This window comes from Peromyscus maniculatus, chromosome 16 (assembly GCF_049852395.1).
Source record: "Peromyscus maniculatus bairdii isolate BWxNUB_F1_BW_parent chromosome 16, HU_Pman_BW_mat_3.1, whole genome shotgun sequence".
In the NCBI taxonomy this organism is placed as follows: Eukaryota; Metazoa; Chordata; class Mammalia; order Rodentia; family Cricetidae; genus Peromyscus; species Peromyscus maniculatus.
The window spans coordinates 32,139,124-32,166,457 of NC_134867.1; the positions used below are offsets into that span (position 1 = coordinate 32,139,124).

Consider the following 27,334-nt stretch of genomic DNA (forward strand, 5'->3'; position numbering starts at 1 on the left):
GCGTGCGCCACCACCGCCCAGCGTAAGTACACGTTTTAATAGCAGTGTGTGTATGAACAGTGCCTGCGGAGGTCGGGCAGACTCACTTTGATGGGCTGGATTCAATCCTTAAGAGGACTTTTAAAGACCATCATTGTCATCACGGTGTCATGATGATAAGGCACAAGTTAGCGTCGACAGCAACATGTCTCCAGACCCGGATTTAGAAAGCTGTCGCCAAGAGTGCCAGGCCTAATCAGCAAGAATCGCCACACCTCTCATTTCAAGCACACTCCCCTAGAGCCACATCACTGCGGCTGCTGCTCTACCGACTTTTCTCCATACTTTATTTTCTCAGAGAGTCCAGGCTATGGGCACAGTGAAGAAGGTCATTGTATCCCAATGCATGCTTAAGAGAATGCAACAAAATTCAGTACATCGAGGTTCACAGCTATAGTCAGCTCACCTCATTCATCGACACAAGTCTTCGGCAGAAAATCTATAAAACCGTTGAGTCACTTCACAGGTGGCATTAACAAATAACAGTTAAAAATAATTTTTCCAGAGAAATTGTATGAGCATAAACTGGCTGGCTCCTGACTGTTGTTCCAACATGAAAATATAATCAGTAGGTCAAATCTTCTAACACCAAGACTAGAAAATCCTTATCATGCGATGATTCACATCAGTAGGGGGACTAGAATTTCACAAGGGAGAGAAGGGGAGTGTCTTTGCTTAGTGGCAGCTGGCACTATGGCTTTAGGTGTGTCACCATCTTCTCTAAGTCCTCATTCCGCAAATAAAAATTCACACTTTCCCCCAACAAACTCCTGACACTGTGGAGCTGGGGAGATGGCTCATTAGGTAAAATGTTTGCTGTTGAAGCATGACAACCTGGTTTTGGATTCCTAATAATCAGGTAAAAGCCAGGCACAGAAGCATAAAACCAGTACAGGCTGGGAAAGGAGGATCCCAGGCGTTTGCTAGGGGGTACTGGCTAGCCAGTCTAACTGAAACAGCAAGCTCCAGGTTCTGTCACTCAATAAAAATAATATGGAGAATAATAGTAAAAGAGTTCCAAGTCCAGATACACACACACACACACACACACACACACACACACACACACACACACACACACGCAGGCATGCAGGCATGCTGGCGCGCACACACAAGTTGAAGCTGTATTGAAAATCCAAGTCATCGTATACTAAATTGTCTTTGTCACACACTAAGATGCTTTCCTTGAAGTTTCATTCAATCAGTTAAACTTGAGCCAAGACTTTGAGAAAAGAGAGGAAAAAGAAGCAAGGAAATTTTGGAAGCTGCTGTGCAGACAGACTTCCGGGAGAGAGAAGGGCATCTTTGGTCATACCCAGCTGTGAACTTTACCAACTAGAATGCCAACTCCCAGGCAAGATAGGCCCAAGCTACAGCAGTGGCCTGAATGTTTTGGGACTAATGAGCTCTCTGATTGGATTTCAGGCCCAAGCTACAAATGGGAATTCCTGTCTAGTACAATAAACCTAGACAAAAACTCATGGTTGAGGTCTTAGGCTCTTGGGGTAACTACTCTATTGACATGGTGTCAAGCTGCCTTCTAAATATTTATGTTTATGCCCAACTGCTACTCAGAAAAGCCTCTTTGCAAAGAACAATGGAGAATGTAGAGGGTCACAGCTGCTCAAGGTACTGAGAGTAAGTGAGGAAAGAGTACTAAACAAGGTATTTACGACACTCACTTTAAGAGTCTGAGAGCTTTGTGGACATGGGAGTGGATAGGTGGACATGAGAGAGTGGCTGCTCAATGATATCTTTCAAGCATGACAGAGTCAGTGCATTCTGTCTCTTGGGAACTGCAGCTGCCTGCACAAGACCGGATCTATCAACAATCAATCAGAGATCTATAGATGAGGGAACTCACAAGGCCTTACCTCTCTTGTTGAACTATTGGCCTCTGGAGAAGGGACAGTCATTGTCTTCAGCTAAGCACCTACTAGTGAACCCACCCGGATCCCATGGATACTTCCAAACCCAAAGTCACACAAACAGTCCTAGTGAAACTCAATGGATCACAAAATGAAACCAAAGACATGTGAGTGAGAAAGTGATGGGGGTGGGGAGGGATTGGGAAGTATAAGAAAGGATGAGGATGACAGTGATCAAAATGTATTATATACATATATGAAATTGTCAAAGAACAAACTAACAAGAACATTATTTAAAAGCCGGGTGGTAGTGGCTCAGGCATTTAATCCCAGCACTCAGGAGGCAGAGGCAGGTGGATCTCTCTGAGTTCAAGGCCAGCCTGGTCTGCAGAGTGAGTTCCAGGAAAGGCTCCAAAGCTACACAGAGAAACCCTGTCTCAAAAACCAAGGGGGGGGGGAGGGGAGAAAAAATTACTTATAAAAATCAAGGTGTATCAGAAGGTAGGCATTAACAGATATGAATCAACCCAAAACTCACACTTAAATTGTCCCCAAAACAATGAAAGCAGGGGATATTTGTAAATACAATAATGAAAAGTAAAAAATAAAAGTAAGAAACTTGGAAGGCAGAGGCAGGTAGACCTCTGTAAGTTTGAGGGCAGCCTGGCCTACACAGTGAGTTCCAGGACAGCCATATAGCAACAGAGAGAGGCCCTATCTCAAAATAAATAAAATAAAATAAATAAAAAATAAAAATAAGAGTAACAAATTAGAACTCAGAGAGTAAAATTTTAATTAAAAGGAAATTAATAAAGATCTGAGAAACTCCACATTAGCAAATTACCATCCAGGTAAAGTAACTGATATATAACTGAGTGTAAGTGCATTAGGAAACGGTTACCATCATTGAGGTGGCCCATGATCAAAGCTGTGAGTGTTGGGATCACTTACTTTAAAGGCTAAGAATGAAAGCAAATTTAGAACATGCATGTAGGAATTCTAACCATGAAGAGTGGGTGAGTCCCTCGATAAAAACTCTGAAGGCTTATCCTCTTGGGTTGCAAAACTCCACGAAACTAGAACCTGCCCATCAGCTCTTAGAAAGCGAAACCTTTCAGCACTGTGCTTATTTCTGCCCTGACTAGCTGGGGCTTTTAGGACCTGATGTAATCCCTTCGTCTTTGCGTACCTGGCTCTTCTTGACCACCAGATTTTAGCTGAAGATTACCTCCTCCAATCCTTCCTACCATAACAACTGCTCTACCTCACTTCCTGCCACACTTCTCTATTCTTATCATTCATGCAGCACCACAGCATTCTGACCTTTTTCTCATTTATTAATTTCTAGGCTTTTTGATCCCCACACACATCCAACCACAGAGGCAATTAAAGAAATAAGGAGTCTTGAAACTTATTCAGACATACAAAGAACAGGGTCCATGAAAGAAGAGTGCTTCCTATACATGATGCAATTAATTTATTAGTTGAGTCAATGGTAGATAAATACATCATAACAGATATTCAGAAAGAGAGAGTTAGTTGGCCCTACAAACATTCTCAAGCTATGCTGTAGCCCTGTTACCAGCTTGAATATCCCACTTCCCTCAAGTGATAGGGTAAAATACGCTAAAACTTCTCAACCCTACCTTTCTCTATCCACTTAGCTAAATTCTACACCTCAAACTCATGAAGCATGTGTATAGATAGGCTAGCTAGTCCAGGCATGGTATGGTGCACATCTTTAATAGCAGCACTCAGGATACAGAACCAGGCAGATCTCCATGAGTTTCACGACAGCCAGAGATACATAGTGAGTCCCTGTCTCAAAAAAAGAAGAACGGAAGAGAGGAAGAAGGAAGGAAGGGAAGGAGGGAGGGAAGGAGGGAGAGAGGGAGGGAGCTAGGGAGCTATTATTCTGTATTGCAGAGTTTGATACAAAAAGATCCCAAAGCACAATGGTCATTTTTCTTCAAGAGAAGCTGGGTTCAGCTCCAAACACCTGAGTCAGGCAGCTTACAACCACCTGCAACTCCAGTTACATGTCGTCTTCCGGTCTTACTTTCTTCAGAGACATTTAATGATGTAAACCAAGAATAATTATAACTAAATGCAGAAATGGCATAAAGCAGCTATTTTATAACTGAATATATTGTAACTTATTGTTGATTGGTTGGTTGTGTGGTAGCTAGTCAGTTCATTGTTTGGTTGGTGGTTTGAGGTGAGTTAGCTGGTTAGTTGGCCATTAACTTGGCTCATTTACTTTGTTCACTAGCTGGTTAGTTGGTTAGCTTGTTGATGGCTGAGTTAGCTAGTTAGCTGGTAATCTGTTGGTTGGTTGGTTGGTATGTTGGTCGGTTAGTTGACTCATGAGTTAGCTAGTAGTTTAGTTTGGTAGTTGCTTGGTGTGAGTTAGCTGCTTAGTTTAGCTGTTTGCATGATTGCTTGTTTGTTTAAGAGGGTTAGTTGGTGAATTAGCTGGCTTGCTGATAGTTTGTTTGGGAGTTTAGTTGGGTGGTGAGTTATCTTATTAACTGGTAGTTTGGTTAGATGGTTGGTTATATCTGATACAGGTCTCCCTATGTAGCACAGGGATTATTATCTTAACTAATAATCCTCCTACTTCAACCTCTGAACATTAGATTTAAACAATATTGGGCCTGCCTTGTAATGACAATATTAAGAATGTCTTTTGAAAATGAAAACAACCAAATATATTACAAATTGTCCACTAAATTCTATAAACAGATATTTATATTTACAATCCATAAAATTTGTGTTCATTAGTCTAACATTTTTGTGTTAAGCATTGTGAAATGCTATATTTTTATCTGAAGGAAAAAATACATACAAGCTTCTATGTCTATTTTTCTCATTTTTTCTTCCTAAACTCTTTAATGAAATGCTTAAAATAAAATTACAGTAAGTAATTCACCTTTTTAGTACAGTCTATGGAACAAAACTGAAATACACACTGTACAAAAGTTAAACTATAGACAAAAGCATAACAACATTTAATTTTGGTTTTCCTTCACAAAACCAGAATCTCCTTCATATACTAGATGCAGATGAAAATAAGAAAAATAGTCTTTAAAAATGACAACACACAAAGCAGACATTCAATTTCTTTGTACTGGAAGGCAAAACTCACAGACTCGTTCTAGTTGACTATCGAGTATTAGCACAGACACCTGCTGAAAGGGGAATTAATTTGAAGTTGATGCACATGTTTTCCATCTACAATATGGAACTGAATTAATAAAGATGGAAACATCAGTCAGCTGATGAGAAGGAAAGGAGTCTCACGGTCTTGTGCCTGCCCACATTATTTTATATTGCTGTGCAAAGATTGCCTCAAATCAATGAAGGCTAAATAATTAATAAAGACATAAGCAAAACATAACTGAGTTGTCTTAGAGCCAGTTAACCATACTGAAAGTGCAAGCATCTGAGTAAGCAATGAGTGCACACACTTCCGTGCTCCAGGGAGCACTTCTTTCCCCGGGAGGCAAACTCATGAGGCAAGGGAAGAGTCATATATTGAACAACACCTGGCTCTCCTTAATGGTCACTATTTTTCAGTCAGTTACTTTAGAAGAATTGAATTAATCTTGTGGCATGAAGCCTCAAAACAATGGGTGTCTCCCTATGTTGCCTGGGGTGTCATGACAACTCCTGAAGCTCTGAGGAGAAGCAGGTATGGCTGAGCAGAGGGTCATGCTGTATGCATACAATTATCCTGTGGTTAAATGCGGGGCTCCTGTTCATTTGTCTATGTTTGTTGACATGAGCACACATTCATCAACGAATCAATACAGAGTCTAACATCAAAGGAGAGGAGACATTCTGTAATAAAAGCAAATTGCCTGGGAAGCAGGGAGAAGTCACACTCTGAAGTTTTAGAAAAACAATGGCTATAATAACATGGGAGGCTTTCCAACACCATTTGGACTCCTTCAAATGCAACAAAGGGAACTATGGATGCTAAAAGACTACCGGCAAACATTTACTTTGATAATAATCTAGCGTACTGATAAGCAAATTGTTGTCCATATAAAAATGAGCTACAGTGACCATGTTGGGCCATTACAGCTGCCATTACTAAAAGAAGCCTAGGAAAATGGTTAAACCCAATAGTTACTGGGAGGGGCAAAGTCCAATCTTTTAGCAGCCAGGATATTTAACTGAGAAGACAAAGTGGAATAATTCTGACCCTCCATTAACTAATCAGAAACCTGGTCCACCTAGGAAAGTAAGCTACATTAACTTTACATTTTGTGTAATGGTGAAATAAAGGGGGTGGGCATACATGAGCAGGTCCAGGGCAGCACTCCAAGCATGGGAGGCATAATCCTCTGCCACCATTCTTATCCTTCTGCCTGTTTAATGTATCGATATAGCGTCATGCAGCCTATTGACTCTGTTCAACTGTATATGTTTGTCTTCTAAAGAATGAGGACACTGGAAGTGTAACTGGCTCCAATCATAGGTATACAAGTATACTCTCAGTTCTAACATGCCTCTCTATGCTAGCCATAAATATGAACAACTTGAGAAAAATAGCATGGTACATTAGGAAGCAGAATACTCACTACATGCAATTTAAACAATAGTTATTGCTATTACAGTATACTGCTATTATTACTTTGCCTGGGAATAGGGCTGAGGCCACTTCCATAATTTTTGCTGCCTTGTTATGTTGATTAATCATTTTCTTCCTCAGACCAAGTCACTAGTAACAATCTTCCTCCCTCCCTTCAGCGCCCCTTCACATGCTAGGAAATAAAATTTTTCCCTGATATAGCCTAGTTAACTCTTCTTCTAACTCGCTACCCAGAGCACTCCCTTGCCTACAAAAGGAATGAGAAATGCCAGCCCAATGAGAAGTCCTGCCAGGGTAGAACGAGAGGACAATGACTATCAAACAGACAAGAACAGTATCGAAATACATCTCAGTACTCACAATAATGAGACAGTCACAATGTTTAGAAAATGTATACACACACACACACACACACACACACACACACACTAAATCTCCAAGCTATATCTAAGGTGAGACCTTCATGGACAGATAAGGACTAACAAAACTTGGGAGTTCTAAGAGGTATGGCAGCGGTTTAACAGCCCTGAAACTCTGTAGGATGCTGTTTGCAGGCTGGTCTACAGAGGTTGCCCTGTCTCCCAATCCGTCTTCTAGGGGCCATTTATTCAGGTACACTCTCACTTAACTTAAGTCACAGTCTTTTTATATCCAAAACCAGCAGGATCTCCAATATCTGGAGCGTGGCAATCTCTCCACTGCCAAAGTATCAGCACAGTACATATACATGAACAGATCTCTAAAAGGGAGGCAAAGCCAGAGTCTCATACCTCTGTTTTTACATTCTTTCTAAACAAACAGGAAGCAAAGGTGAAGAAAATACATTGAACAAGGTCTGTTTATTTCTCCTGAATAAAGGGAAGTGCACTTGCTAGACTGTTGCATTTCAATTCCTGGCCAGAGCCCCGTAGTGTTCATCACGCATCATTTTTGAGATTAATGATGTGCACCCAGTTAATGGAAAGCAACAGATTAGGTCTCCACTAATAGTTTTGCAAGTTATGTACGTCATCTATCTGCCTCATTTAGTAACAACCTCGCTGTTCAATAGGAACATAATGGGTTTCATAACAAAGCAGAACTGCATTCATGCACACAAGTCGGATTTCTGAAATAAAAAATATTATTCTCTTAGATCTGTGCAGATCTTTAGTTATAATGTAAGATAAGCAGAGATTAGGTTTCCAAAGGATTTTTCGTGAGGTTGGGTGGTTGGTTTGTCTGTTATTTAATTAGCAATCACCTTATAAATCTACAGTACTACCTTGAAGCCTAGAATATGCCACAGCATCATCCTACCATGACACATAAAATAAATGTAATGTGATCATTTCTACCCGTGACCTGGGCTGAAGACAACTATTGTCCTGAAGACAGATGCACAGCACACTTCCTTATATAGTACTATGATGATTGCCAAAACATAAAATTTACACCCTCTTCTTCTTTTCAAAAATAGGAAGTGTGTACTCAGTGCATTCTTTTGCTTATATGACTAGAAAGCAAACACAATCTGCTATGATCTGTAGCCCGTATTCCTCTCCATTCACAAGATGGACCAGCCATGAAGAGGAAGGATAGGCAAAATAGATTTCTCTATAAATCCTGCTTAAAACAAGATTAAAGAATGAAATACCGAAAAATGACACTCAGTGGGTCATTTCGATGGTACAGTTTCTCCACAACCTGAAGATAATTCTTCCTTACAAGTCTAATTTCTTTTTTTTTTTTAAAGTAATGCATTGGGAGGGGGGAGGGTCTTAGCTAAATCATTTGATGATTTGGGCAATCATATGTTAGTACTTTCCTCTAGGGAAAGATTTTTCTTTTTTGACGTTTTTTCTAAAAATATTTTCATTTTTTTCAAATACAAAAAGTTCTGAAATCTTAAGCAACTGCTTGAAAAGGCTTGACTATTCTCCTCCCTTCCCTCCCACCTTTTTCTCCCTCCCTTCCTTCCTTCCTACCTTCCTTCCTTCCTTCTTCCTTTTTGGCTACTTTTTTAAAATGCAAGCTATAGCCCAGGCTGGCCTTAAATTCAGAGGGCAATCCTCACATAGCAGCTTTCTAAAGACCAGAATAACCCACAGGAGCTACCAAGCTCAGCTGAAGTAGGTTTGACCTGAGAAAATAAAAGCTGTATGCCATAAGTTGGAGGCAAGCAAGTACCTTTGTGTGACAATGGGGCCGGTCTTTTTCTTACAAAAGAACAGAAATCAGTCATCCAAATTTCTCCGAGAGAAATCTCACAACTGGCCTCTGAAAACCAGTACTTACAGCAAATGGTGTCTCCTGAAATGGAGACTTTCACCTGCCAAATCACCCATCAAAATACTGCACAGGTACAACTAGTTATCTACATGACTAAAATGATTAAAAGACCAATCAACTAATTTATTGAGAGTTGAGCACATAACTAAAAACTCCTGTTATTCTCTCTTATTGCTGAAGTTTTAGAGGTTAAGGAAGAATGAAGGAGGGAAAATACTCCCTTGATAAATTACAATGAGATTTTGCCCATTGTTCTGAGTATTTCATTAAGTTTTTTCCTCTGGTGAAACATCTCCAAAAATACCTCACAGACTGAAACTCACACAAGGCATTTTGGATAGCTGGCTTAAATCTATCCCAGCACTTGGGAGGCAGAGGCAGGTGGATCTCTGTGAGTTCCAGGACAGCCTGGTCTACACAGTAAGTTCTAAGACAGCCAAGACTACATAGTAAGAACCTGCCTCAAAATTAAAAAAAAAAAAAAATCTATCATAAGTACTTGTGATGGAGGATATTTTGTATAGAAAATGAGCCACATCAGAGAAATGTGTATCCAGATTATAGCAACTAATACAATAACAATCTGTGCTATAAGAAAATTCTATTATAGATGGGTGGCACATGTCTTTGATCCCAGCACGTGGGAAGAGGCAGGAGGACCTCTGTGAGTTCGAGGCCAGCCTGGTCTACAGAGTGAGTTCCAGTATAGCCAAGGCTACAGAGAGAAATTCTGTCTCAAAAAAGCAAAAAATAAAATAAAATAGGTAAGTAAAAATTTTAAATTCTATTACTATCTGTGAGTCAAAAGTGTGTCTTTTAAAAAATAAAAACATAAAGATATGAATATAATTTCTTAGTGACAAGGGGGAAGCACGCCATTGATATGCTATCAGTTATGTTTATCAAAAGGAAGAACAAATAACACTCTGATTCCCTGAGGAACTACTGATGCGGGGAACGAATAGCAGGTAGCTACAGAGCCTGACTCTGGAGCTCACATTTGTATAATCCTGTTAGATTTGTTTGTTGTCTGGGGTTTCAGTGTGTGTTAGGGAGGCTGGATATGCTGGCGTTCTCCTTTGGCTGCACCAGACCTCCTTCTTCCAAGTGCTACATTAAGCTCCGTGACAGATACCCATGAAATCAGTATACTGACAGTACACAGTCAGAAGATCTAGTGATGGCAGACACTTACACACTCAAGTCACAGATAAGTCCCCTGGTTTACAATCACTGCTCTAACGGCAGCTTGACACACATGCACACACATGTACACACCCCACCCATTTACATATGCAATCTGTAGGATGCACTGTGGGTCCTAAAAGAAAAACCACATGGCTCTCCTATCAGAGTCAAGAGCAACATTTTTCTCTTCAGGAATAATGGAAGCCACTAGCACCTAAAAAGTGCACTGAATTTTCACCAGACACATAACCTGGAAATGAAAACCTTAACTTTTACCAGATCCAGGCAGTGGTGAAACTAAAAAAAATCAATACAAGAAAAACCAAGTAAGGGGATGCATTTTTTTTTTTGTAGTTAATGAGTAACAACCAAAAGGGTTCACTTTTGAAATACGTGAATAAAATGATTATTAATGTATCTGCTACAGACTGTTGTGGAATATGCTTGTACACAAATGCCCTTTCATTAGCTCTATAATAAACCACAAAGAGGTGAGTCTTCCAAAAGGGAAGCTCTGCATTCTTACAGAAGATCAGGTATTTCCAGGCCCGAATGATGGCCTGTGTGACTGAGGGAGTCTTCAAGTTCATCCCTGAACTTCAATGTTGAACCATATAAACTCAGTCACAGAACCCTAAAGGGGGAATTAACATTCTTCACTGTGTCTTTTCATCATAATCAGATTAAGCATTCCAAGAAAAAAAATCATCCAAAGACTTTTATGGACAACCTGTCCTTTTTCGTTTGCTTCTTTTAAATATTCCATTTGCTTAAGAAAAATAATAACCACGTCACCATCACAAGATAATACCATATTTTACAAAATTCTATCTTCTGTTTATATTGAAAGTGTTATTTTCAAGAAATCAGTAAACCAATCCAGTCAGAATATTTCAGCATAATGCAAAAACAAAAGAAAACTATTTCTTCCTGCACAAAGACACAGAAATGTGTGCATCAGAATCAGAAGAAGTAAGTAGTCCTTTACTAAGCAGACCACAAATTGTGGGCGGAACTGGTGTTTTTCTGTGCGGTAAAGTATTGTCTCTAGTTAGAAGGTTCTGTGCCTGTGTATTCAAACTTCTCCTCAAGAATGAGGAGTTGGGAAACAGGAGGGAGGAACCCTACTATCACGGGATCGGTATTTATATCTATATTTTCCACATACACGGAGAGCCAATATATGAAAGCACAAGGCAGAAAATCTCAGAGGATTACCTGATATTCATTGGGCCAAAAGGTGCTCACTGCCAGCTCAGCCCGAAGCCAGTCTCGACCAGTGAATCCAGTCACATTCCAAATTGGATTAGCAAGGGGTCCTTTATTCACTCGAACTAGGATGTTCAAAGTGCCAGGGTTCAGCCCTTTCTGGCTGTATAACAGGTAACTGAAATCAATGCAGTGAGTGTCATTTTCCTTCATGGTAGGCAGCTGAAGTCGGGCTTTCTCCCCAGGATCATGATTTGAGGCGTCCACGACCATATAGGAACCTGAAACGACATTACGAAGAACAGGGCTAAGAAAAGTGATATGCCAAAGGGAACACACAAGAATAAAAGAATACTACTCTATGAAAATACTAAATTTTAAAATGTCTTCTTGGGCACTGCAATACAATAATATTAGTCAAGGTATTATGTGAAGCCATTCCTTACAAACATTGCACAAACTGGACACACACAGTGATTCTTCTCTACAACTTGTAATTAACCCTGTTTTACAAAGAGACAATGAGTAAGACCAGGCAGAGCCTGATCCTAGTTCAAATCTCCCTTGAAGATTTCTCCAGTCCTACCAAACTGTGAGCTTTGAAAAAGAAACCAAATAAATGTATTGATCTCACGTGCATGGAAAGTACTTTCTTCTCTTTCTTCCTCCCTCAACAAGAATGTTACCGCAGGGGAACAGAAGACTCCAGGAAGTGGAGTAACTTCCAACTTCAAATACCAATAATTTTGCTTATTCAAATTATGTGCCTTTTGCCAATTACTAACTACTGAGACCATCAAGTCACGGAGTAAGAATACTCTGTAAAGTGAGTATGGGGATAAATGTTCAACTTTCCTTTCTTTCTACACTTTTTTTTTTACAAGTGCATGCATGTGTGCATGCATGTGCGTGCGTGCGTACGTGCGTGCGTATGTTCCAGAGCACGTGTTTGAAGTCAGAAAGCACTTGAGGGAGCCAGTAATATCCTTCCAGTATGTGGGACCTAGCAATTGAACTCAGGTTTCACATCCATTGAGCCATCTTGCTGATCCTAATGCCCTACTTCTCTAAAGCTGATTCTGGTACATGGTTGATGCAATGTAGTTTCATTCACTAAACTGTCAGCCCATTAAGATTACTGCTGACCCCAGTCTGTGATGCCTACACTGCTCTTCTAAAACTGAATAAAAGCAAGCATGAAGTCACTTTGACTGAGTAATGAATCATTTGTTGTGGATTGTGGTGATGTGAATAACAGAGGCCTACCTTCGGAGCACTAACACTGACTTTTGGCTACTGGCTAAGGTCATGCAGTGACTAATTACAGCTGTTGGATGTCGACACTGCACTACTATATTAATGCAAGCAGCTCTCCAGAAAGACATCCTGTTCTCATGCAAAAATAAATAAATAAATAAAGATTTTAATAAATACATAAGTCACAAAAAAGTAAAGCTATCATTTTGTCACACTTCAAATTAGAACCAAATTTTACCATAAATCCATTTCTCCCTGGAATATAATTTTAACAGCAATATATTAGGTGTCATATTTCAGAGCTAACTCTCACAAGGGTTCTTAGACTACACTTGGCCCTCTCTTCCTGAAATGCAGAACTAATCTTCTGTATTCTGTTCTGACACATAATAACTTGTACCAATGACACACACTAAAAACTCAACAACTACTGATCTACCTATTTCAACTCATCTACAACCTGGAGTTCAAACAGTTCCAGAGGGCAAGGCTTCAACTACATAAGAAATCAAATTTCCAATCTGGACGATTCCCCCACCAGAGCGGACCTTTGTGATCCCCAGCTTTTATGACAATTTTACCTCGTACTTCAGGACAGTCAAGTACAGAATACACATACTGTATTAATAGTAATTCCTGTTATTGTTGACATGTGGTTCACAGTCTTCATCATCTCTCACAAGCTGGAATTACTTTTTAACTTGATTCTCACGGACAGCACATTAATAAAATAAATCATCTGTGTATTTTTGGAAAACACCAAAAAAGGGGGAAAAAAACAAAGAAACAGGATATCCTGGATCCTAATCTAATTTTCAGAAAAGGGATGCTTTTTTTTCATGGCTATTTTCACATACTTAAAACCAATAACTAATTTTATCAAAATGTCTTTACAAATCACCAATTTGCATCAAGACTAGTTTCTGGTCTTAACCATGATCAGACCTGAGATCCCAGAAAAGCTATCCAGCATTGCTGCCCAATTTCCATGCCCTGTTTTTGCATTGGTATAGCATTTTACAAGGAAATTATGTATTTATTTTTACAAGCTTAGCTTCTGACTAGCAATTTTAAAGTGTGGAGCTCAAAAGACTTATTAGTTTCCTAATAGTAATTTTCCTCTGTCATAAAATAAAGTTTGGAATAAAATATGCTTTGTGTCACATTTTAAATCTGCATTATATTTACCATTAAGACCATTTAGCAATTTTCAGCCATTTGCATTTTAAACTACAGCCATTTTCTTATTAAAGAAATGGAATGAACAAACTCTAGTCATCATTACTCCTTACCAATTTGATCATTAGAAAGATGGAAGTCATGAAATAAAAGCTTATCCTAACTCTTTCAGCATTTTAGTACCACTCAACACAGGTTAAATAATAAAGGAAATTAGTGCTGATAACTCACGTCTATGGAATGGTTGGGATAAATAGTCTTACTTACACAGAGCCCTGCCTGGCTCCCTGGGCTGAGTTCTGTGCATTAATGATGCACTTACTGAGCAGCGCTGCAGAGGAAGAAGCACCCAGGAGCAACTGAATGCCCTGTCGACCCACTTGAGACAGTGGCAATTTGCACAGCTGGCCCCTGTGTAGCCACAGCTGGGACACAGCCCTCCCTCCACCAACCTAAATGTTGCCAACACTGTTCTGACCAAGTTCCAAAGATTACTGCTACAATCTCTGACAACAGCTGACCCTCTACACATAAAGTCAGGAAATTTCACACATGTACATCGTTCATTCTTGATATTAAAAATCAAAGCCAGTGTAGTGTTATTCTGGTTCCCTCAAATTTCAAGCAAGTCTTCAGTCATGTTTGATGGAGGCTTCACTATCTGAAGGCTTAATAATGTCAAGTCACACAAATGTGGTATATGTCACTGAAAGTAACTTCTTTGATGTGGAGTTAATACTCTCCATGGTCACCTGAGCTAAGGGTTCTCCAATGCATCACTCAAAGAAGAATGCCTAAATTTATGTGTTTGCATATTTTTTTAAATAGTGCAACTTTCTGGGGAACAATTGGGCAAGAAGAAGAAAAACTTGAAAGATATATATGGCCCCTGATATGGTAATTCAAAATTGATAAATGCACATGAGAAAAAGTCATGTGTAAATGAAAAAAAGGTACAACTGAAAAGGTAACTCATCCATTATATTCATTAAATGGAGAAAATAACAGGAATATAAATGTTCAAAAATATGCAATTAATAAAATTATGGCTAATGAGTTTAATGAACAATGAAGCAGGCATTAAAAATATCATTTAAACATTTCATGGCAGATACTCCTAATATAGTAGGTGACAACATGCAGGTTACAAAATATTATATCCATATGGCTAGTTTTCCATCACTATGACAAGATACCTATGAAAATCAACTAAAGAAAGGGAAGATTTATTTGGCTGATGGTTTCACAAGTTTCATTCCACAGTCACTTGTCACCACCTACAGCAGGAGAAATATTGACAAACTACCACTGACTGAGACCAAGGACAAGATATATAGTAAGACAATACTCTCAGTAACAGAATACTCCAAGCAGGCCCTACCTCCCAATAATCTACACAACAACAAGAACATCAATGAGCCAATCTACTGAGCGTATTAAAGCTCTCATAATCCAAACACACCCCCAAAACCTCACCCTTCAACAATGCTGCCATGGGAACCGAGCTATCAAAACAAGCATCTTTGGGATCATTTTATATTAAAGCAATAGGAGCACATAAAATGTCTTCTTAGACATGCATTTAATTATACACATACATACACAAACATTGAGACCAGAAAAATAACAGACATAGAGGTAAATGCTGTGTGCTTCATCAGTGGGGCAGTAACTGCCTTGACATTTTTGCTTATGTGCATGATATGAATCTCTTAAAAGAATGCATAAATGCCATCATCAGTAGTTGAAGAATAATATACATTTGATGCAAATTATTGGCCTTTTAAAAAGTTCTCATTGCCAAAGAAAGTCTTTTATTCATGAACACCACCGTCTAGTGCAAAGTGCAACATATCACGGACTTATTATAGTAATAACATTTTATCTTTAGGTTACATTTCTTGGGTTAACACTATGCTAGATTATCATATTGATAGGAAAGATACAAATTCCCACACTTTACTCAAAACTCCTCTGTGCATATTTGCAACAGTATATATTTTTAGACCTTGGCATGCTAACATAGTATTTCACTAAGCTGGTTATTCAAAATACTTAAGATATCTAACAAACTAAGAGATAAACTTAGAAGCCGTGGCTTTCCACGTTCTTGATTCAAAGTGCTAGGATCGTTTTGACTCTTGCTCCCTTTACAAGTCACCTTGCCCAATCTGACAGGCCTATCAAGAGTCTTCTTCACACAAAAGGATAGTTTCTTTCCAGAAGGAGCTCACAGTTTGTAAATTTTTGATTCTGGTGCTTCATTATAAGCTGTTTTTACACATGTTTTAAATAAGTGCCATGGGGATTCTTTGTAAGGGCCGCTCTCCTTCAGGACAGTAACAAGGAGAACCGACCAGATAGCACAGGATTTAAAATGTCTTACTGCCAAGTCTGATGGATTGAGTTCTATTGCAGAACACATATGGTGGAAAGAGAAGACTGAGTGCTACAAGCTGTGCTCTGACTGACACGTGTGCATTTGCATATGCACACCCGCACACATATGCACACAAACACACAAATAGAGTTGATAAAAGAAAAGGCAGTAACATTCTCTCACATGACTGATCTAGGCATCAATCCTAAGAGTGAAGCCACATGGTAAATCTGACATACAAGTAGAGAAATGTTAAACACGAGAAAGTAAGATCTTTAAAAAGACGTGAAGAGAACCTTACAGTAACCTGGTGCCCACTGAAGAAATCAGTGTGAGGGACAGCATGACTGAATGACAGCCCTTCTTAAAAAAGGTTTGGATGGGTGGTGGAGACATTTCCTGAACGGCTTAGGGGGCAGTGAGTCCACAGCTGCAAGAAAAGCAAGGCAGAGTCCTTCTGCAACCGATTGTGCAACACAGGGCATGCAGAATGTCACCGTGAAGTGGTCAGCAGCCAGGAGGGACAACATAGGTGCCACCCAGGCCATCGTTTGGGCTGGAAGCTCACTGAGTGACTGTATGGATTGTATCCATAAAGCGCAACAGCTCTGCATTGTCCACAAGAGAAAAAGAAGTCTATTCAAGTACGGAAGGGGACACTTGCCTAATACCAAAAGCCTTGTCTGTGTCCACTCCTGATGCTCACTAGGAAAGAGAAATGTATCACAGGAGATAACAAAGCATGAATTTGGAATCCTGAAGCAATAGACTGGTGCTATGTACAAATCCAACAAGAATATCTGTCGAGGCAAATGATACACATTTATATATTTTAAATAAGTATTTATATTTGAGTATTTTGATGACTGATTGGATGGCAACTGAGAGTCTGCCAACATATACCCAAGAATGTAAAAACAATAAAATCAAACCTATAATTGGAATTGATTTAGTTAGTTCTGAGAAAGAGTAATTTGAGGGACTAGTAGGTAAAAGGTTTGGAGGCATGAACCTAAGAGTTTTGTTAGAGTCACCCTTAACATAGCTATATAGAAGTTCTGCTTTAAGTAATGGCTCTTGAATATTTTAGCTTCAGAATGCCTATATACTGTTAATATGCAGAGGTCACTGGGCCAGCAAGATGGTTCAGTGGGTAAAGGAGCTTACCACATAACTGACCCGAGTTCAATTCCCAGAATCCAAATAATGGTGGAGGGGGAAAAAAAAGTCAACCAAGTTTTCAGCTGCCCTGCACTCACACATCATACAGATACCCACATGCACAACTTAATTAACCAATTATCAACAAACAGTATATCAACTCTGAGTTCTGTCAACACTGACTATACAGGAAATTAAGACTGAGAATCGAAGTATTTGCTCTGCTTTGCTTTGATGATGCTGAAAATTGTACGCACACACAGCCTTGGACTTAACAGGCAGGCACTCTTCTACTGAGTTAAGTCTCCAAACCAACCAACCAACCAACCAAGAGGGAAATAAAATAAAACTTGTAAAATAATTACTAATTTGTTTAGCAATCACACCTCCATAGTTTTTATAAAATAACTATATTTTACCAAAGAGATCAGGCATTGTTTTTATTTTTTTCAAACACTAATTTTTTACTTAATAAAAGCCACTCAGATTCTTATTTTTACATCTTCATTCAATCTGCCTATATGCTCATGAGAAAATGAGAGAAAGAACATGTTAATGATCTTAGGAAATTAATTTGACCTCATCAGTCTGCTGTAAGTGTCTGTGAGTCTTATAGAGTGATCCATGAGCCATACACACAGAACCAGTATCTTTCAAGACACATACAGTTCTTTCTTCTTCCTGTGAGAACAGCACTGCTGATATATTGAGTCTATATGCATTCATTCAGTCCATGTGGTACAGAAAGATCACTAAAAGATAGAACTTTTAAACAGAGAGGTGGGTATCTGGAGATTAAAAATCAAACAAGCTAAATGTTTCTGTAGTTCTGTACTTGTATGAACAAAGGGTGTTTTAACTTTCTCCAGAGGGACAGAAAAGAGCAAAAGACGGACACACACACACACACACACACACACACACACACACACACACACACACCACATCTACCTCTCTTAGAGTACATCTCTTTACATCTTTTCTCATCTAATGAGAAAAGAACGATTATTGAGGTTTATATAATTTTTTTTTTTTAGACTAACTAAAAGTTTATACCAGAAGAGCCAGAGTATAGCTCTTGCCTGATTTGGAATGTCTGTAAAGGAGAGTCAATGGTAGAAATTCCAGTCTAGCCTGAGTCTAAGAACGAGGAGAGTAGACCGTATGAGTTCCAATCTAATTGAAGTGTGAACAAGACAGGTGTCCCAGCTCAAGGGGCCCAGAGTGACCAGTTATCTTTGGTTCTGTTCAGGTCCTCAGTGCACTAGGTGAGGCTTACACTTCTCAGCTCTCCTCAGCCCATCCTTACAAGTGGTAAGCCCATGCAGTCACTGACGCACCTAGGAAAACTTTTAACCAAATATCCAGGCATACTCAAAATGACAGATATACCACTGCAAGGGGATCTTTGCCGTTCTAGCAGGACACTATCAGAGAATCAAGTTGTTATAAAGAGAAATATAGAAAAAAAGAAGTAGTATTCATGTCTAATAAGACACATATTTTGTAGATTCTTGAAACCATTTGAACAAGACACCAAGGCACCAATGCAGTGAAAAATCATTTCTTAGTATTCAGTTAGATTTTCCCAGTACAAACAAAACGAATTATAGAAATCTGATATGTAAAAAAAAATGAAGGACAACATACAGTAATAAGTTCATGCCAAGGCAGCTTAAGAAGCAACCACCAAGATATCTGGCCAGGGTTGGTTCAGTGCATAAAGTGCTCACTATGTGAAAAGGAGGACCTGATGTTGAGTTCCCAACACCCCTATGAAAAATGCTAAGCATGGCTTCAGATGTAACTGCAATCTCACTGATGGAGGTAAGGGAGGCAAGAGGGTGGCTAGAGCTGGCTAGTGTAACCTGGTCTTGATGGAATTAAGGTAGAGGGTGAGAGAGCAGGCCACCAGATGCCATCATCATCTGGCCTCCAAATACATGCACAAGTGCCTGCATATACACATGTCTATGTCTGTCTGTCTGTCTGTCTCTGTCTCTCTCTCTCTGTCTCTCTCTCTCTCTCTCTCTCTCTCTCTCTCTCTCTCTCTCTCTCTCTCTCACACACACACACACACACACACACACACACACACACACGTACACGCACGCATGCACCACTAATGGCACTAATTTTCACTTTCCCCAATTTCGTCGTGAAGTTCATCCCTGTTGCCTCCTTCAAGCTCATTCCTCAGCTCTCCTGCCTTATCTGGGCACTCCCGACCTTCACCAGCCTCTGATCCTAAGGCCCACAACCAGCTAGAGTGGTATGTATGCTAATGGATTTCATGATTTCCGTGAGAACAGCCCTACAATATTTTCAACAGGCACTCAAGACTTTATTCCCCCCAAATCTTACAATGAACATTTCCCTCTCCTCACATCACAGTAAGAATGAAATCGGACCTCTTACCTCACCGGCTTTAACATGAGCCACACCTGTTCTCTCTACCACCTTGTCCCCTTAACTTGAAGGGTCTCCAGAAACAATGGGCAGCCTTCTGTTCCGAAGAAAAATCCCAGCGTGGTGCATGCCTCACTCTTTCCAAGCTGGATTTTTCTTTGGCTTAGAATTCAGTCTTTCGGCTGGCTCGTTTCTTCATCAATAAATTTTAGGTAAAATATCACCCATTGGATACAGCCTTCCTAAGACTGATGAGACACTAGCCCTTTCTAAGTGTCCTGCAAACATACCAGGTTTTGTTAAATCCCTCACTTCCTGTGTCTCTTCCTGAACCTAACTGATTTGCTTATTTGATTGAAAAGCTCTATGAAAGGTTGGAATTACATGTACATTGTCCATCCAAAAGTCCAGAGCAAAGTTTAGAGAATTCAGTCTACAGTTGAATTATTATATGTAACAAAATTAGGCACTTGCCTCCTTCTATGACCTCTCTGAGAAGCACTCCAATATCAGAAAGTATTTTTTTGTCCCCGCCTCAGACCCTAAAAGGAGGGCTATTAAAACTTTGAGGTACTTATAGGCAAAAATAAATAGGAAAAAAAAATTGAACATGGTTGTTTTTAAAGTCAGCAAAAGGAAAGTTTTGGAAACTTGAAATGACTTTTGTCTCAATCTTAAGAATTCTTCCAAGTGATTCCACTGTCAGAAAGACTAGCATCAAAGCCTCCATTTTGTGGAAGAAGAACAAAGCCTACTGGTCATCTTCAATCTATCATTGACATTCTATCATTCCTTAATATAATATTTCTCTTCTTTCTCACTTATTTCTAAATACAGAAAGAGACATGTGTTCTAAAATATCTAAATACAAAAGGCAACTTGTACTCTAAACTCCAAAACAAAATAACTGAAATTGCACCTTGGAAGGATTCAAGGTCTGCCATCTTCAATCTCCCAGGACTCATGCTCCCGCTCATGCCTTGGGGAATACATAACTGCTTCAATGACACTCCACAGGATCAAATTCCTCTCCGAACTCAAAGACCTTTGCAGTTGTATTTGAAAACTGAGGAATGGGACAAACTGAGGACACTTTTTTTTGTTTTGTTTTGTTTTCTGAGGCAGTCTTTCTACATATGTCCTGCTTTGTACACTATGAAGATGTGTCACTCAGATTGGTTTAATAAAAAGCTAACTGGCCAATAGCTAGGCAGGATTTTCAGGACACAGCAGATGCTGGGAAGAAGAAGGACACAGTCACCAGCCGGACAGAGAGGAAGCAGGCTGGACACTGTAGAGATAAGGTAATAAAGCCACAAGGCAGAAAGTAAATGAATAGATGTGGGTTAATTTAAGTTATAAGAACTAGTTAGGTGCAGGCCAAAGCTATCAGCCGAGCTTCCATAATTAATAAGAAGTCTTCATTTTGTTATTTGGGAGCTAGTAGGAGGGACAGAGAAAGACTTGCTACATACACAGCCTTACTTGACCCGGAGCTCTATGTGACCAGGCTGGCCTGGAGCTCACAGAGATTTGCTTGAATCTACATCAATGAAATGATTCCTAATAGGGAGGAAGGAAAGGGGGGGGGGGGGGGGACAAAAACAACAAACATTTTCCCAAACTAGATCAGAGTTATTTTCCCTTCTTGGGAGTATACTTCCATAGAATTTATCTGGTACATGTTAAAACGTAAGACTGGGCCTACTATTGGTCTATAATTTAATTTTCCTAGCATATTTTTTGAAAGAAAAAAAAAAGGAAAAAAAAAAAACCAACAAGCACTTGGCCCCTTGACCATAAATTTCCATGTTCATCTGCATGGCATAGAAGACCAAAGCAACATGATTGCTAAGGTGGTTAAGGTCATAGGTCATGGGCTTACTAACATAAGTGGGTTATCCTATTATCCACTTCACTCTCTTACTGAGACTTCAGTTTTTTGTTTCACGCACATTCATTCAGCTTGTCACCTCGGTGCAAATAATTTAACCTGTCTCTGCCTTGACTCCCTTGTCTTGGAAGTGCCTGGCCCTGAGGTTGGTGGGGAGAACTGAAGGATCCAGCCTGTGTCTGTGAGCTGAGATAATAAAAAACGTCCTCAGCAATGTTTTCTTTGTACATATTCGTTCCCTTCTGTACCAGGCGGTATGGGGACTCAAACGAGAAATGTGTGAAAAGAACATTTTCAAAGGTTCAAGCTGAGCTGACGGTGTTAAACAGTGGAACACTTGTAAACTTCCAGCCCCTGTCACTTACCACAGCCTTTCTCAGTCCGTCCCCTCACAGCTCTGTCCTCTCGGCCCCCCCTGCCAGTGCTCCCTTCCATTCCTTTCTGCTTCTCTTGGTCCTTCCCACCGCAATCCTGTCCTCTGATCCCAGCCTATTAGGGCTCCCTGCCAGCTCTCTTCTCTACACTTCTCCCTTCTCCCTCCAGTCTTTGCTTCTCTGAAATCTTGCCTGAATTTAGGATACCTCTCCCTCCACCCTGTTCTCAGAAACACACACACACACACACACACACACACACACACACACACACACACACACACACACCAATGTTAAAGCCTTCACTGAAATTCAGAAACTCCCGTTCTTAGAGTGCTCCCATCTCTGCGACCCTGCTTCTCTCCATTAGCTCTCCAACTGGCACCGTTTTCATGTTCCGTGGAACTGAAATGTTTGGAGAAGTGGCTGCTAAGATGAAAAGCAACCGGAGAGGGAATAATTACAGTGCATTACCTAGAATGCAGAAGAGCCTTTGTCCTGCAGACAGCTTTGTGATCCCTGCTTGCCTTTTCACTGAAACCAGAATAGAACGCGCAAGGAAAAGAGGGTTACGCATCACGCAGGCTCTGGCAACTGACTGTCGAAAGATCATACTAGCGATTCCGATCTGTCACTGCGACACAGCTCATCGTAGCTCATAAAGGAAAGCCAGAGCTGACGGCCAGGAAATGAGAGCCTGCTGCTTCTCCCCTTTCCGTGGAGAAATGCCATCCCTAAAGTCAACATATTCGACTAAGTAGATACTTTATGTCCGAAGGCACGAAAACTATTTAATGTACTAAAAGAAGAACAAGGCCTCGATTTGTATTCAAAACTAACAGCCATTGTTAGCTCCTCAGGTATACCCTTGTAATGATGATGGCTGCTCCTGAGTATGTCAGCAGCAGGTAATGATCAATCAGAAGAACTCGGGTTGAATAGTTTCCTAACCGAGTTTTCAGATTCAAGAATAATGAGGTTGCAGGAGCCACGTTACCCAAGCAAACAAAGAAGTTTCTTCCTTTCTTAACGAAAGGAAGAAGAGTCGTTAATTATACTGGGACACAATTCATAAAGAGTCGGTGAGAAATAGCATTTTTTTTTTCAACACTTTCCTAATGAAAACAAATTCCTCTCTCCAAAGAAGTTAAGAATTCAAGGACTGGGACTCAGGAGCTAGCAGAGGTGTAGAGCACTTGCTATGGAAGTCTGAGGGCAAGAACCCAGATCTCCAGGAGCCAGAGAAAAGCAGGATGTGGGATGTCATTCCAACCATGGAAAGCAGAGATGGCAGATTCCTGGATCAGAGTGGATAGCTGGACTAGGCCCTCCATATCAAACATGCCTACTACATACATGCATGGGCACCCCACCAATACTGAGAGAGAGAGAGAGACAGACAGACAGACAGACAGACAGACAGGCAATGAATATGACAATAACTTTGGCTTTGACAGATCATACATCCAACTTAACAGGCAGAGTCATCCCCCAACACCAGTCACCCTCTCATCATGTCGCATATTTACTAATAAAAGCCAAGAAAGGGGCTGTATCATCATGAGGATGGCTGAAATGGGAACAGTCAACTGAAATTTTTTTTAACTTTTTTATTTGCAAAGTTCGTCTAAACAAGATTGGGTTCACTTGCTTAGCTGGACAGTCCCATCTGAGAAGGGCTGACGCAGGCCAATGGGAAATAAAGTGAAAGAGAGGAGAAATGAGAGGAAATCAAAGGTGAAGTATCGAGAACTCAAGGGAGTCCATATTGGAGATGATGAAACACAAACCAGCTTACATTTTCTCGTGTGAGTTCTGTGAACACACAGGTGGTCACATCAGGCTGTGCTAACCTCTCTCCCCAGAGGCTCCAGAGCCAGGTGAACAGGGCAAAGGAAACCAAGGTCCCAATAAGCCCAAAAGCCAAAGAGTCCAGTGTCACTGTCTCAAACGCTAGCCACCTGTGAAGCCAAGGCTTGGAGATAGACAGACATATTTTCCCCCTAAGGAGATGGCCCCATCAGGAAAAAAAGGGCTTACTGTACAAGTATGAGGGCCTGATTTCAGACTCAGAGCACTCTCATAAAAGCCAGGTGTGGGGGTGCATGCCTCTAATATCAGTGAGTAGTGGGGGGGGGGGGGCATACATATGGAGTCTTGAAGCCAAGCCAAATTTGTGGGCTCCAGGTTCCGTGAGAAACCCTTACTCAAAACCAAAAAAAAAAAGTGACTGAGGAAGACACCCAAAATCCACCTCTGGCTGCCACATCCATGTACATCCATGCACACATCTATAAACACACACACACACACACACACACACACACACACACACACACACACACACACACACGATGATGGAGCGGGACCTGAGATTCCCCACAGTCCTGTGTCTATTAACCCTAGGCAACACTGGTAGATTTAGTGGCCCCCACTGCCTCAGGGAGGGACAGTACCGACGCCGATCCCTGTCCCCCGAGACAAGTGACACTGCTAGTGTTGTCAATCTGACTACTGTGTAAGTCACAAGCGGGGAGGGGTGGGACTCGCTTACAAAAACATGTTCAATGATGAAAAGCTGGACTGGCTAAGCACACGGCCAGACAGCGAATATTCCTGCTACTGTTAGCAGACAGTTTATTCCCCTTCCTCTCCTCCAACAGTGGCTAAAAGATACTCAAAACCACCATTCCTTGGGACAGAACCGGAAAGGCAGGCCCGTTAGCGGCCCCTCCCCCTTGTGTTTCCAGCAGCGCCTTCTGTGCCCTAGGTCTGCTCCCAGGACTGTGCTTTGGTTTCTTACAGGCTGACTTAGGGCTGGATGGGTGAGTGAAGACATTGAGAAACTGTGGACTTTCCGTTCCCACACTAACTTTTTTAAACCTAACCTCTGGGGTGTACTGTAGAAACTAAAATAGAAAGAAGCTTGCATCCAGAACAAGTACTGGTTGGATCTGCGGCCAGTAATCAAACACAGGTGTCCCCTCGCTGTCCCTAAGATGGTGGCCTTTCTTTTATGGAAGGGAGGAGGAAACCGGCAATAGTTTACAAAATTTGGTTTTCACATCTTTCAACCTACTCTTAATTCGTATTTCCAGGACCCATTACTATGCATGATCTGAATGAAAACGTCTCAAGCACAAAGAATACAATCAAATTTCTCTTGCGAATTTCTCACACGAAGAGAGGGGTGTGTTTAATATTTTGTTCTAAGTAGTTTTATCATTCAGTATCTCCCTAAAAACTGTGTGACAAAAAAAAAAAAGGATTTGTTTTTCTTTAGCTAATGGTGGTGGCATACACCTTTAATCTCAGCACTTGGGAAGCAGAGGCAAGTAGATCTCCCAGTTTGAGGCCAGCCTGGTCTATAGCGTGTGAGTTTCAGGACAGCCAGAGCTATACAGTCAAAATCCTGTGTAAAGGGGGACCATGGGGCTTAAGAAATGATTGAAGTAAGAACTACGAAGTCCATCTGGCAATTAAAACCCATAGACCTGGTCCATACAAATCTCCCAGTAATTATTTGCAACATGTCACCCGAGAGAATTCACAGGTCATGGTGGTCTGATTTATGACCCATCTAACACAAGATTGCCGCTCCTGATTTTTGCATGGACGCCTTGTATGATCTTTCTTCTCCATAAGGAAAAAAGGAGTGCCAATCTTGTGTTCCCCATGAATTCTCACATCCAATTATATAAATTTGTAGGTAACCAAAAAATTACACATTCTCTACCTTTCATAGGGAAAGGTATAGTTTTCCAAACATCGTGGTGAGATGTGTAAAGGTTAATGCCTCCCATTATGTCCTTTCGCACAAGTGACTTACAGGTAGAGGGTACTACTTCATCAATGGAAATGATTAGAAAACTTAAACACTCAGGGCTGGAAAGATGGCTCAGCAGTTAAAAGCACTCCTTGCTCTTATAGAGCAATGGGTTGAGTTGCCAGCACCTACATGGAGGCTTGCAGACGTCCATAGCTCCAGTTCCAGGGGATCAGACATTCTCTTCTGACCTCCACAGGCATCAAGCAAGCACATGGTGCATATACAAATATACAGGCAAAGCACTCATACACATAAAATAAGATAATAAATTTTAAAATAGTTTTTTTAAAAAAAACATGCAAAAGATGTGAGGTTTATGTTTAAGTAACCTGCGCACAACTGAATCCAATTCTAACACTTCAACAATTTTCCTTAGCATCACATTACACTGTCTATCAAAGACGATGAGAAATTTAAATTACAGAGTAATGTAATTTAAATATTTTTAAATTGCTTGGAAAAAATCTAGTGAGAATGAATTTTCAGCATGATTGCATATGGCACTGTGGTACTATTTTCTTCAGGAAGCATCTTCTACAAGCAAGATGCAGCTCACCAGTAATCAAAAGGATACAGAAACACGTCAAAATCAGACTGGAGTACCGGGCAGACAGGACAGGGTGGCCTGGCAGTAATATCGTATCAAAGGCAATGTGGTCTCAATGAGTGTCTGATGAGCACTCTCAGAAAGTGATGCTTAAGTTATGATCCAAAAAGAATAAATGCGAGCTATCAGCTAACTTCAGAGGAGAAAGACCATTTTAAGGAAGAGGCAGCCACTTTGTGCAAATGACCCGGAGCAACACCAAGTACACTTGGAAACAGGGAAGTGTATGGGATAGAGATGCAGAATATGCCCAGACCATACAGTCCTCAGAGGCAATGATAAAGAGTCTCATCTTTCCCTCAAGTGTCAAAAGGAAATACAGAAAGCACTAAACTGAGGGAGACAGAAGTGGATATTCATCCAGCTTCCACCCAGCTGCGATGTGTGATGTGTCGGTGAGCAAAGCTGACTGGGAAACATTTGTAGCCCCCGGGGGAGAGAACAATGGTATTTAGTGAGGGGAGTAGATGGTATACATGTGGAGGAATAGGCAGCAGAGACCTGCATAGGAGGCGCAAACGCCAAGGAGATATTTAATGGAATCTGGTATCTGAAATGTGCAGCTTTATTTCTCACTCGTCTATCAAGACAGATACTATTCTCCTGCTCTGAGCCAGGCACAGCTGGGGAGGACGAAGTCTGGGAGAAAGGCCAGTGCATGTTCTTCTGTGTAAATAGATTTCATTGCCTCAAATTTAGGAAATAGGAGAAATCTCCAATTAAAGGAAATTAGAATGACCAAAGTTTATTCTAGGAACCCTCTAGTGGAAAGGCACTGTTGCCTGAAGGCAACATCACTTCCACTGTCCAGTGTATGTCTGAGCTCTCACCCTACACAATTAGTCTTCATTGTGCCTCCTCCCATGACTCAATGGCTTCCAGGTCAAAATTCTTAGGAGTAGTGTGAATGACGGAAACCTATGTACAGTCTTACCATAAGGTAGTAGTTTAGCTAGGGGAGGTGGGGGGTTCACTTCCTTCTGTATCTCCTAGTTGGCTTCTGTCAATTCAACACAAACCTAGGCAAAGCAGGGAGAGGTAATCATACTTGAGAAAAACGCCTCCATAA

At 40.6% G+C, this 27,334-nt stretch overlaps 1 protein-coding gene across 10 annotated transcripts in view; it reads right to left on the reverse strand.

The window, feature by feature from the left end:
* Ptprk (protein tyrosine phosphatase receptor type K) overlaps window positions 1-27,334 on the reverse strand; it is a 537,607-nt gene that overhangs the window by 331,750 nt on the left and 178,523 nt on the right. For all 10 annotated transcript variants that reach the window (XM_042262160.2, XM_076552564.1, XM_076552562.1 and 7 more), the window contains exon 3: window positions 11,185-11,456. In XM_042262160.2, the coding sequence (XP_042118094.1) occupies window positions 11,185-11,456 (272 nt within the window). The remainder of the gene's footprint in view (window positions 1-11,184; window positions 11,457-27,334) is intronic.